At 36.6% G+C, this 14,477-nt stretch overlaps 1 protein-coding gene across 1 annotated transcript in view; it reads left to right on the forward strand.

Annotated features, from left to right (window-relative positions):
* The first annotated feature begins 12,622 nt into the window (after window positions 1–12,622).
* LOC145124984 (MADS-box transcription factor 23-like) overlaps window positions 12,623–14,477 on the forward strand; it is a 25,296-nt gene continuing 23,441 nt past the window's right edge. The window contains exons 1-2 of the mRNA XM_079060469.1: window positions 12,623–12,731; window positions 12,984–13,203. Coding sequence (XP_078916595.1) covers window positions 13,022–13,203 — 182 coding nt within the window. The 5' untranslated portion in view covers window positions 12,623–12,731; window positions 12,984–13,021. The remainder of the gene's footprint in view (window positions 12,732–12,983; window positions 13,204–14,477) is intronic.

A 14,477-nucleotide genomic window follows, 5' to 3' on the forward strand; every position in this document is an offset into this window, starting at 1 on the left:
ACAATCGAGATTCAAACATGCCACTGAAAGTTCAATGTATCTTAAAAGATCTAGGAGTTTCAAATCCAATTAAAACTTAATTATATTTCGTTTTTCATGGTGGAAATTGGTAAATCGTCATTTACCTACCTTCAACTATTTTATAACTCGGATTACGGCATCCCTCTTCCAGTTATAAATAGGTTGTTGGATCCTAGCCTTAATATTTCATATTGGGTGTTATATTAAGGACTTTAAATCAACTAACTTGAATTTCTCCCTTGTAGATGTCTAGTTTAGACAACTATGGTCTTCCCATATCTTTAGGAATAAGCTTCCTAATGAAGATGATATCCCAAAAGGCAATCAAGGTGAAAGACTAATCCCTTTATTGAGCACTAATGGGACTGGAAATCATACTTCACTTCCTCCACCTCCTTCAATAATTCTCCCAATCCCACAAGTTTCAAGACTTGAATAGTTCTAAGTCACTCAATCCCTATTGGCAAACAAAGTCTATATGTGCTTAGGTCTTGGAGATTAAGTCACATATTGACAAGTCAGGAGAGTTGGGTGTCGAAGTCTCGAGGTAGCTGGCTGTTGACTTGGTTCTTCAGTCACTCCCTGATGACAGACCACGACATGACCCTTTAATGATATTATCTATTTGCTTCGTGCTGCTGAATCAGCAATGATTTGGAACACTGGTAAAGAAATTTTGATTAGAAGATCGACTTCCCATAACTTCATGGACATTGACAATGGTAACACTGGAAATCCAGAAAAACTTTCTCTTCCCAATGGAAAGGGATCGGCCATAGTCAACTCGGTTGACCAAACGGTAAAGAGAAAGGCTAAGTCTGAGATAGTCCCATGTATCATTCCCAAAGAGTCCATATGTGCCTATTGCCAAAGAAAAGGGGCATTGGTTGCGAAGGTGCCGAATTTACATGAAACCTCATAAGGATGGTAAAGTCAAAAGTTTGACTCTACTTCAGGTAAAGTCCATTATCTAACACTATTAAGTCTCTTTTGGAGATTCTTAATACATGATGTAATGTAATTACATTTTGATGTTTTTGAAGAATCAAAGGAAGCTTAAAGAAAAGGTGTGCTGATTCTGATCGCATGGTTCGATGACCAGAATTTTGAGTCACTGCATAAGAGTTATGAGATATTGCTTAGGAATAGATAACAACAAAGTTTTCATATGAATTTGCATTGTAAGGATAAGTTTTTCCGCAAGTTTTAAAAATAAAAGAAAAGTTTTGATTTTATTTATTTTAAGTATCCTTACAAAGGCATTTGTGATAAATTGTTGTTTATATGTTTCCATCGATAAGCAATATTGGAAAAATGAATTTGATTCTTTCGTTTGTGGTAGTGTCATAATTTATCAAATAAGGAAAGATTCGCATCACCCAAGTTTCAGTTGGATAGAAAGTTGGAATCATGCAAGTTGTATTGTGTGATGAATGAGATTTTTCATCTTTGGTAAATTAAGACTAATTCTTTGTTTACACTCGCATGTGAGTCAAGCGAAGGACTAAAGGATCGGGTACATTAGGTTGTGCACTAGTCAGGTCCACCACAAAGGTTGATAAGATTATTTTTTATGATTTAATAAAGTTTAGTAAATATGATTATGCTTACAAGTTTAAGTGTAATACTGAAACATTGGAAAACTTTCAATATATGGCAGAATGAATAAGAAGAATCAAATAAGGCACGAAGATAAAAGTTTCTCCAATCTGAAGAGATGGGAGAGTACTTGTGTATCTTGTTTTATGATTATCTTAGTGATTATGGAACCATATCATAATTGATCCTCTAAGGATACCTTAGTGCATTTGTTGGCTAAGGAGAGGAATCATGAATTGTTGAAATGGTTAAATCAAAAGATAAATCATACTTCGTTCCAAAATCAAATCTTAGATTCATACTCCAAGATTGAGCCTTGAGTGACATAATCTTAAGAAAGGTTTAAAACACTTGTCAAATGTAGAGTAAAATGCTTTTCTTACTCTTGTACATTTGAAATTGGTAAGTTGTGATGTTTTGGATAAAAACAAAGACCAACTAAGGCCAATTGTGTGAAGTGTTTGTAAAAGAATCCGCACTATCTCTTGAATATTTGGCACGAGAGTCTTATATGTCAAGAGGACAGTGGGAGTCTAAAAGATCTTAAGATAGGTTCAAGAACTAATCAAGATATTTGTTAATCACTAGCCCACGACTTGAGGTTTGTAACCTATCGTGTTGACATATCATATTTCTGTGCCCATTGCAGTTAAAGTTGGTTTTGCATATGAGTTCTGAGAGTTCTCAAATGGTTGCATAAAAACCTGGAAGCAATGGTAGGCCCTTTTGCTGCCGGGTGGCAAGAAATGAAGATTGAACAAGTTCAGTCCATATGTGTTTGGATTTGCCACTAACCTTGTCTCGTGAGTATGGTTATGACAAATTCACATGGATAGGAACACATACACCATAAAATCTAAGTGTCATAAGGTTTCTCTCCGACTCATGAAAATGATGGTGAGGAAACTCTTTCACTAAGTAGGTTTTAAGTAGATAGCAATTGTGAGAATGAAAAAAGATCTAAACATTATGATTACGGCATCCCTCTTCATAATTGTTTAGACACACAAGTGAGCTATCTAAGGAAAGGTGTATGATTTTGATAAAGTCTTATCAAAGCAATTGCGTATCAGAAATCTGAACTTTGGTAAGAAAGTCAATAAAGTGTTGATTTCTAAAAGTCCAGCTGATCTCTGGATACATGTCAAAGCTAGTGGGAGCATAAGTGTTATGCTAGTAAGATAATAATCATTATGCTAGTGGGAGCATGAGTATTACGTTAAGTGTTGCAAGTTAGCAATATTAATTATAGAAAACAAAAGTTTCACTTCGCCTTGAAGAAGTTGTTTTGCTATAATTAAGGGAAAGGATTTTATACTTCATTCCAATTCTACAAGCTTAGATTGAGATTTTAATCTACTTTAGTCAAGGATATATAATAATGTTATGTTGGAATGGTTTAACATAAGGAAATTCTATATATGTTGCGTGCTCAAAATTCGATTATGATTACGGCATACCGCCCGATTCAGTGATCTAGCACTCCTTTGTCCCGCTATGGTCACCCCGGAAGACAAAAAGCTGGAACGATACGTCTGGGGATTGTCTCCCCAAATTCAAGATAGTGTGTTAGCCTCAAGACCAACTACCTTCGACAGCGCCAAGGAGTTGGTGTTGGATTAGTGTCTAAGTCCATAACTATAATTGGTATATACTTGACCCGACCCGGCATGGTCCATTTGGGTTGCATGGCATCATGCATTTGGATAGACTAAAATGAGAGAAATAACACTTAAGGTTTATTAATATATTATAAGTTCTAATATATTAATAAGATTATTTAATTAGTATTGATCAAGAATTAATCTAGAATTAATTAAGTGATCAAAAGAAGACTAATTAAGTATATGGGTTGATTGTGTAAATCATCCATACTTATATAGTGGGCTAATGCTCCATGGATTATCAAGTTGGGCTAAAACCCATAGGATGCTCCATGGTGTATTTGAGCCCATGGATCCAAGGAAATGGAAAGCCATGACAATTAGGGTTTACCCTAATAGTGTCACACTATATAAACATATCATTCTTGTCAAAATCGGCCACTAAGTCTATGTGTGGAGGGCAAACCGATTTCATGAAGTGTGTACTTTCTCTCAAGTTATTCCAAGTGTTTATGATGTTGTGTGAACCATTTGAGGTGTCACACGTGGGGCACTAGGCTCTTGAGCTCCATGGAATCAAGCACCAAACAAGAGGTATGTAATTCTACTAGAATTTATATTATGTGTACTTTATATTATGCTAGTTAGAACAATACCTTGGAAAATTGATATTTGCATGTATAATAGAGAAAACATAGATCCAAGGTATTTAGGGTTGCATGTACACCATAGGAGTGTTAGAATGCTCAAAAGCCAACAGTTGGCACAACAACTCATCGACCATCGTGCCAACCATGACACTACGACAACCACCCCTAATAAAGCAAGAGGAGGGAACAACAAAAGAAAGTTCTGGGACAACAAGAAGGACCAATCAGCCCAGGACTTCACTAAGAAGCAACAGATCGTTGATGTTCATGCTGCCACAACCCTCGCCACGCCAACACCCATAAAACAATACACTGGAACCCTTCCGAAATGCAACAAGTGTAACTTCCATCACACTGGGGCTTGCCGAAAGATGCATTGCAAAAATTGCAACAGAGAGGGGTACATTGTCCGTTTCTGTAAGGCACCAGCACAACCCATCAACCAGGTCCCTGGCATTGGAGTAAGCCCAGCTTGTTACAAGTGCGGCAAAACGGGACACTTTAAAAGGGACTGCCCAAGAGCAAGAGATGCCAGTGATGGTGGAAAGGTGCTTGCGATCACTGCAGGAGAGACCACCCCAGAACCGCCCGTGAATATCAGTACGTGGTTCTAACATCGACATTTAAATTTTAAATTTCTTTTTATTACTAAAACTAGCATCGATTAAAGTATATCAACCATAAATCTCGAGAACACGGCAAAACCCGAATAAGTCTTATCATCTATATAAAAACGCAGGGTTTTTACTAGTGAATCTATGATGGCTAGTGTAAACATTATGGTCATATACCATTAAGATTCTATGGACATAGAATCTATGATTCCGCCTCATTTCATGTTCCTTGTTTGGTTGTGGGCTTAAGTCGGGGTCACTCATCCGAACGCCCTTGCAATCTTAATGATATACGATTAGTTTACACCAAGCAGTTATAAAAGATCTGGTAGGACTTATATTGCAAATTTCATCACAAATTGTTGAAGCATTCGTAATACTAGTACTCACAAATTACATTATAAAATATTTATAGTGGTAATACCAAGTATAAAGCGGAGGGCATAAAGGCACACGTAGAATACACTATCATTCCAAAACAATAACTCCTTTTAAATCGACTTAGCTCAAGTTACAATAAGAAATTCCAAGGTCTTCCTTTAACATCAGACGAGTTGGTCCCCACCATAATCAATTTCTTGTACTACGAAAAGTTCCCCCATCTTTCCTCCAAATTCTTGAAGTCCCAGTCGAAACACTAATTTCGGGACGAAATTCTTTCTAACGGGGGGATGATGTGACAACCGTCAATTTTTGGCCAAGTCAAAGTTAGCTAATGTCAACAAGTCAACCGGTCAACTCATCTAACCCTTGTATATTAGGGTTTCCATTACGTTTCCTATTGTACAACTCACAATCCTAATACAAAGTATCACTTAGAGTTTTCACGTGTTCGGAAATTCTAAACCCAAATTAGGGCAAGTGATGAAACTATTCGATAAAACATTATTCCTTGACCCTCGGGGGCATATAACAATCATAACGAGACTTAACGAGGTTTACAAATCTTGCGTTACAAAGCCAAACACTCAAAAAGGTCACAAAAGAAGTCTCTCCCAATCTCTTTCACTCTATCTCTCTACCTCAAATCTCTCCCAAATCTCTCTAAGTATGTGAAATCTCTCCCAAATCTCTCCAAGTGTGTGTAATCTCTCCCAAATCTCTCTCTGAATGAGAAATCTCTCCAAGTATGTGAAATCTCTCCTAAATCTCTCTCTGAATGAGAAATCTCTCCAAGTGTGTGAAATCTCTCCCAAATCTCTCTAAGTATGTGAAATCTCTCCCAAATTTCTCTCTGAATGAGAAATCTCTCCAAGTGTGTGAAATCTCTCCCAAATCTCTCTCTGAATGACAAATCTCTCCAAGTATGTGTAATCTCTCCCAAATCTCTCTCTGAATGAGAAATCTCTCCAAGTGTGTGAAATCTCTCCCAAATCTCTCTCAACTTCTTATAATCACTCGGGGCATCCCGACCCTTAATTTAGTCGAAACCGCTCGAAAACGAAAGTTTACACGAAAAACAGCCTTAAGGAGCCGAACCCTCTTAAGGAGCCGAACCCTCTTAAGAACCGAACCTCCCTTAAGGAACCGAAACCTCTTAGAGACGAAACCCTAAGAAGCCTCCTGAACCGAAACTACTAAGGAACCGAAAGTAACCTTCGGTCCGAGAGGCCACCTTCGGTCCGAGAGGACAACCTTCGGTCCCTTCTGATGAGTCGCCTGCGAGACCTCTCGGTTCCCATATGCAACCGAACCCTACCTTCGGTTCTATGCTCCTAAGGAGCCGAACCTGCGCACCTTCGGCCCTGAATTTCGGATCTCAGCAATTCCTACCCAGTTTTCAATATTTTTAGCGTTTTGACCCCGCTTTCCGTGATTTTAACGCGGAATTTTCACCCAAACTCGTATTTTAACATAATAAACCCTAAATATTCATATTTTAATTATATCTTGGGGAAAATCCTTGCATAAGAATAAAATCTAGTAGGTAAGATTCATGGGTGGAGTGTTGACTTTGCCTTAGTGTATGACACAAGCAACCACCCCATACCCACTCAATGACCAGCCCTTGTCCTTCCACCATACCTAGTCCTTTCATTGTACTCTTTCCATCATTTTTCCAGCCACATCCTTGATCAAAGGCTGGAAAACTCCCCTTTCTCCTCACATTTCTCTCATTTTCCACCAAAGAACAAACTTCATTCTCTCTCACTTTCTCTCTCTAAATTTCGAGATTCAAGGCTATTCTCCAAGCTTTTCTAATACTTTTGGTAAGTATTATCATCCTCCATATGATTATTTCACTCCTTTCTACTCAAATCATAGGTTTCTTACACAAACTTCATCATATTTGTGTTAGAACTTCGAATCTTCAAGCAATCTTCTAAGTGTTCTTGAGTTGAACAATTCCTTTCTTCATCATCCATCCACTGAAATCACTCAAGGTGAGTTCATACCCCTACATTTTCATGTTTTCTTCAAGTTTTAGGGGGGGGGGGGGGGGGGAATACAAGTTAAAACACCAAAAACTTAACTAAACTCAAACAACAGCTTTCATCAGAAAAGTTGAGTCTTACTCACAGACTGTTTTGACCATCTTAAACTTAATATCATTCAAAACTGTTTAATATGCAAATAGTTCAGGTTCATACCTTTAAAATGACTGCTTACACATCTCTATACGATTTTTCTACGATTTATGGTGATTTTTACAAAACTGCCTATTATTTCAGAAATGAATTCGGACCAGTCTGTGAATATGAACATTTTAACACACGTTAAAGACTTCTAAAAATCATAATAAAAATTACGAATAAACTAGACACATTTTGTGAACTCTCAGAATTCACGGATTCAGTTTTCGACTTCGTATGATTTTTGTATGATTTTTCTAAAACGGTGTAGAAAGGTCAAAAATCTAGATAACAGCTTATAACTTTCATCACATTTTGTAACTTGTTGAGCAAAGTGTTAATCTTTGAGGATTTCATATTTTACATGTATTTCTTGTTGTGGTATAATTATATAATAGAAAATACTAGCTGAATTGTAAGAGTCCTCCATCATTACCATTAGTACAAAACCAGGCATGATAAACATAGTTATATTTTTGCTATACATTCGACTTACATAGAAAAAGGTTCTTATACACCACAAGCAAACATGCTAAACTATAATAGGTATAGTTAGGTTGCATACATATTACAAACATTTTGATAAATTATAATAGGTATAGTTTATGTTCATTTACATTACGAACTCATTACAAAAGGTTTTTATACAAAAAGGGGTACAAATACAAAGTACCGGATTTTCATACAAAGAGGGGTACAAATACAAAGTACCGGATTCATACAAAAAGGGGTACAAATACAAAGTAGCAGGTTGTCATACAAAAAGGGGTACAAATACAAAGTACCGGATTCATACAAAAAGGGGTACAAATACAAAGTACCAGGTTCTCATACAAAAATGGGTACAAATACAAAGTACCGGATTCATACAAAAAGGGATACAAATACAAAGTAGCAGGTTGTCATACAAAAAGGGGTACAAATACAAAGTACCGGATTCATACAAAAAGGGGTACAAATACAAAGTACCAGGTTCTCATACAAAAAGGGGTACAAATACAAAGTACCGGATTTTCATACAAAGAGGGGTATAAATACAAAGTACCGGATTCATACAAACAGGGGTACAAATACAAAGTACCAGGTTTTCATAAAAAAGGGGTACAAATAGAAAGTACAAGGTTTACACAAAATGGTTTTATGATATTAAAACTACATATCGTTAGAATTGTTAGTTTTCAGCTATAATTGCTAAGTGTACATGTTAGAGTTATATAAAATTGAATTGAAATCGACTTAGAATTGGTAGGCCCGCCTTATCTCCTTTTCCTTGTTTGGTTGTGGACCTAGGGCAGACCCATTATATTCAACGGTTTATTTAACTTAAATTTTATATAACTTATATACGCTGAGTGATTATAGAAGGAATCTATGGTTCTTTCTAGGGTTCATTATCGCATAACATAAGAGCATTCATTTCACACTTAACTAAGAAAATATTGGATTTTCTGGAAATCATACTCTATCGCTTTTACAAGGAAAACGGTTTCTTCCTCAAACAAAACTCTTATGAAATCACCAATTTAATTGTTGACACTTTTCAAAACTACTTGTATTCTCAAGAAATTAGTGAAACAGGAAAACATCAGCACTTTGAGGATGGGACGTTAAATCGTCAAACAGTTTATTTTGTCATCATAATGTAATTGATTTTGAAACATGTAAACATATACTATGGTGTAACCTTTTCGATTATATTTATGATGGTTGTATTTACTCTGAGCACTATTATACTCGTTGTTATGATACTATAGATGAAGTCCTCCACCCCCAGACGTTTCCGCCATCCTTGGTTTGGGGGTGTGACATATTTAAAGGCACTTATAGCCTCATTTGCGGCTATACCTCCCTGAGAGTAAACCCTAATCGACTTGTGAGCTTAGAGAGAGAATTTTGAGCTAACCTTGAGTGTTTGGTGTATCTTTTGAAGTGAAGAGAAGGATTCCAAGGCAAGGGACAAGAAGGAGTTGATAGATCTGTGGCTATTTCACCTCAGAGCTTCTGGGAAAGGTATAAAGCTTTCACCTTTCTCATATTTGTTGAGTAGATCTCATGATTTGGGAGTTTAGGGATTTTCTAGCTAATAAAGAGGACTTAGAGTGTTTTCAGTTCATGTTGAGGTTTGAACTTCAGATCTGGACCATGTAAGGTCCCTAGAGTCTAAAAGTCCCTGCTTTATTCAGCTATAATAATGTTATTGAGTGAAAAACCCCTTTTAAGGTGTGTTTTGGCATTTCAAGCCCTAAGTTCCATGCATGAACGTAAAGTCTGTGACTTTACATGATAAATAAGCCTTGAGAGTGTAGATCTAGAGTTTGGGAAGGTTTTCTGCCTTGAAATCGTCTGAATGGGAAAAGAGTTTGAATGGACTCGCCGAGTCGAGGAGCCGACTCGACGATTCGGTTAGGGTTTGTCCCCATGAGCTGGCTATGCTGTTACTCGGCGGGTTAGGGGTTAAATCGACGAGCTAGATCCTCACAAAGACTTCTGAGGAACGACTGGACTCGACGAGTCACATGGGTGCACTCGGCAAGTCAGGCCAAACTGGGACTGTTGACTCGAGCTTGACTTCTGTTGACTTTAGAGTTTGTTCAACATAAGTAATGAAGACCATGGAGGGGTAAAATGGTCTTTTACCCATTCCAAGAGTTAGAGAGAATGAGAGATCAATCTTAGGTGTAATTGAGTATGAGTAGAGTATTGATTGGAAAAACGTATCTAATGTGCTAGGCTGAGGCTAGTTCGAGATTTCCGAGTACGAGACTTTTACTTGCTAGCTTACAAGGTGAGTCTTCTCACTATACTTACCATGAGTGGTACTTTCGTGTGATTGAGATGTTTATTGTGCTTATCTGTGTATCTTAATATTTTGCATCATGTTTTGTGATTTATGCTGAATATTGTTATTATGAATTTATTAAGTTGGGACCAGAGGGTCCCACTGAGACACATTGACCGGAGGGACTTTTTGAGTTATAGCCTAGAGTGGCTAATTAGCTGTGCGTGGTATTTTGGGGAACTCACTAAGCTTCGTGCTTACCGTGTTATGTGTTATGTGTTTCAGGTACTTCTCAGGATCACGGGAAGGGGCCGGCTTCATTGTGCACACACCTGTGTCGGAAATATGTTTTTTTTAGGATCCTGGATTTGTGTTATAAATAGTTTTTGAGACATGTGTTTGATAACTTGATGTTTGTGGAAATTGTGATTTTGAAACAAGATATTTGGGTTTTAAATGAAAATTTTTGTTTGAAAAATTACGTTGCTACACTGCTCCTCATCAACTGCCTATAACCAACATGTGATTAACTTGTTATAGTCCCATAATTACCCTGAAAGTAAACCCTGATCAACAGTCAAGGTCAACAGTCCATGTTAACCTCAACTCGTCGAGTGCATTCAACAACTCGTCGAGTTCCTGTATGACTCGTTAACTTGCCGAGTTACCTTTGTAACTCATCAAGTTCCTCCCGAGTCCATTCCACTGAATCCCTCATCAACTCGCCGAGTCGTCCTAGTGACTCGTCGAGTTCATCACATGTCTAGAAAACTAATGTCTCATTAGACCAAAACCCTAATCCTTCACTACACTCATCCAGAAACCCATAAACGGGCAAACTGTACCCCGACTCGTCGAGTCAGCTAAGGGACTCGACGAGTTCCTTCAGTCCTTTCCATGTTCTGCCCTTTTTAGTGGGATCTAAGGTCCCAAACTCCAGATCCAAACTCCCTTAGTGCAGATTCCACGAAAAGTTGCAAACTTTACGTGCATGCAAGGCCCTACATGGCCATAACCTCAAAACTAGGCTTCTTACAAGGTTTTTGTGCATGGAAAGGGACTAGGCTGCATAAACTGAGCAACTTTATGCCATTGGGGACCTAGAGAGGTCCAGATCTGGAACTATATCCTTGTGATAAGTCCAAATCCGAGTTTGACTCCATTTTTCACCAAAAATGGTCATTTACTTCCAAGAAAGGAGATCTAATCAACTAGAGATCAAGGTGACGACTTTATACCTCAAAATGTGGCCAAAACAGAGTAGATGTCGGATCTACTGCTTCTCTCCTTGCTCCTTCCTCTTCAAGCTCTAGAATCATTCACAAATACCCCAAAATTTCTCACGAAAGCTCTTTCTCTCACTCAAGAAGGTTCAAGGTCGATCTAAGGTTTTCTCTGGCTATTAGGGTGATAAGGGAGGCTACAAGAGGCGCATTAAATTCTTTAAATAGGGTGCAAACCCTAAAAATTAGGGTTTCTCTTTCAGCTCCTACTCGTCGAGTCGGGGCCTTCCGACTCGTCTAGTAGGACCCAAACCCCACGCCCCCTAACAGTCTTTACTCGACGAGTTGGAGCACCCCAACTCGCCGAGTCCATACACAAAATCCTAAAAATTATAAAAATTAATCAATACCTGAAACTGGTGTTACACAATGTCTTATTCAATAATTAGGGTTCTTATTCCCCTTTAAACTTAATGACATGAATGATCCTTGATGTTTAGAAAAAAAAAACAATATTACCGAAATAACAAAGTGTAATTGTCATTTTACCTATGGTTAGCAAAGATGGACAGACGGTAACAACGAAAGGATCAACTTTCATGGATTTTATAACCATAAAAACCATTCGCATCAAGGTTTCAAAAATCGGACTATAACTTCGTATTACTGCCAAACACATGAAGCAAAACTGTAATTTCCTCTAAAATATATTAAAAACTTCAAGAATCTCATTAAACCAGGTGTCGACGATCCATATGTTCAAAATGGCATCAAAAGTCTACCCATTAAACTTTGTCATGTGACAGCACACATCCTAGCCACAAACTTTGTTTAATTCGGTAAGTTTAAGGTAGGCTCAGTGGCACACTGCGGTTAGTTGGTAAAGCTGACACGTGTCCTAAAACGCTTGGGAGTTTGGTTATTTTATCGTACTCGGAATAAGTACAGGAAAACCGCCTTGTGCGCTCGTTGTTTTCTTGTGTAGAGAAGGGTTTTGGTTTTCACCAACCCTGAAAACCACTTTTCTAATATTATTATATAAACATAATATATAATAATCAATAAAAGAATCTACTTTCTTTTTTATAATATATTATATGATGAAAGAAGCTAATATTATTAAGGAAATGAGGAGCGGGAAGGAGTGCAACCGAGATTCCTTTATGTTTATATCAAAAATATATATATAATTTTCTTTAACTACTAAACTGTCTAAACAAATATATAATTTATAATCAGCATTAGCAAAATTCTATATTTTTCTAATCGTTGAAAGATAATATGCAAATATTTATATTTAGAAAACCACATGTTATTAAAAAAAAAAAAAAAAAAAAAAACCATTGACGTGAAAATTTGTTTTTGAAACAATAGGTGTAATATTTTTCGAACTTTTGTTTGGCGTACATCATTAAAAGAAATTACTCAAATAAGCTTGAAATATTAATATAGTGATAAAAAAAAATCCTGCAAGTATATACGAAGGTGGTCAATTTTGCGTAAAGATATATTATACGAATAATGCCCCAAAACTTATTCTTTCTAATTTAGTTTTTCTGGGAAAGGGTACATTTTTCCATAAATACTAAAAAGGTTACTGCTTCAAGAAGGCATCTAGAGCACTTGGGTCTTTCTTCTTTGAGTTTTCATCGTACTAGCCTCAAATTAGTAAGCTTTCCATCTATAAACTGTAATCTTACTTTCTTCGTTTCTTGTCCTTTTTCTATTAACGTTTATAAAATTTCTATGATTTAAACGACTTATAACCTTTGATTCCCTAGAAAAGGTTTCTAACTCTGGAAACCCTCGTAGTATAACAATCTGTATGCACTATCTATTGCTGTATCATGATCGATTATTCATCCTTCTGGTGGTCATATATGATCGCTGACTTTTTTAGCGAAATATGTATCATTTCAGATTGAGGCCGACAGTGAGTCAACAAAACCCTAATAAGTATGGGGAGAGGAAAGATTCAAATCCGGAGGATCGATAATTCGGCTAGCAGGCAAGTGACTTTCTCGAAAAGGAGCCGTGGACTATTGAAGAAGGCAAAGGAGTTGGCGATCCTTTGTGATGCTGAAGTTGGACTCGTTATCTTCTCTAACACTGGGAGACTCCATGAATATTCTAGCTCAAGGTTTTGCTAACTTTCACCCTTAACCTTTATATATGCTTACTGATGTTCTTTAAGTAAAACTGTTAAATCAATTAAGCAGTATGCATGGATTTATCTACAAAAATAAGTAAAAAGGAGTGTGTATCTTCAAGATATATGATTTAGGTTAGCGTTCTTGGTGATTTCCTTCAAGTTAACAATCAATCGAGCAAACGTAAAAGTTATTTTTGATATGGAGATGTAGAATAGCACGAATGATGTTTGTGGATGGTTAGCAGTTAATTAGTTTGCAAGAAATTTATATCCTGGCCCTTATGTTGTTAGAACATAATCTATGATGTACGAAATTAACCCAATATATATCGTTCTTTCTGGTGTTGCGAGAGAATAGAATAGAGGTTGTTGAGGAAATACATATAGGTGAGGGTAAGAATCATTAAAATTTTACCCATTGAGCTTGAGAGAGGAGTACATGCTCTTTCCTCTCCAATGGGTGAAAATTAAAAGTCGCCAACAGCAATACAACACAATCGGAATTCCTTTCTTCCTTATAGAGGGGATATGAGATTACAGTAGCATAAGCTTGTTGAGTGGCAAAGTATATATATATATATATATATATATATATATATATATATATATATATATATATATATATATATATATATATATATATATATATATATATATATATATATATATATATATATATATATATATATATATATATATGACATTGTCGGACGTTTGTTTGCCACGATATTTCTCCTATAGCCTAAATGACATATTTTGGCCTATTGTCAGGTACATTGTTATCCACCTTGTATTTGTAATCCCTAAGTAGGAACTAATAAGAGAGACAATTTACGGCCTTAAATGTAGATCAATCTTTGAGAGAATCACATAGCTCTATGCTCCAAGTTGTCCTTTCATCTTCCGTGTGTAATTCGCTGCTTGCTAGAGGATCTGACCTAATTAATAGTATATTGAGCTCTTAATATATAACGGCTGAAGTTAGAGGAGGTTGTGTAGGGAAGTGATATTTGGGTGCATTATATTTCTTAAGTTTGTCTTATAACGGTATTAATTATATCCATTAATTATTTGAATATTAACGAGGTGGAAAGGGGGTCACATGTAAGAATCACTTCAAGAAGTCATGTAAAATTGTAAATGCATAGAGGCACTATGGTCGGTTTCTTAGGTTTCTCTTTAATTTATTCAGTTTGGTTAAATTGTTTTCAAGATATAGTAAAATTAACCCCAAACGAACCACATAATTTTTGATTTAACAT

This window comes from Lactuca virosa, chromosome 7 (genome assembly GCF_052849685.1).
Source record: "Lactuca virosa cultivar CGN04683 chromosome 7, Lactuca_virosa_CGN04683_v6, whole genome shotgun sequence".
Taxonomy (NCBI): Eukaryota; Viridiplantae; Streptophyta; class Magnoliopsida; order Asterales; family Asteraceae; genus Lactuca; species Lactuca virosa.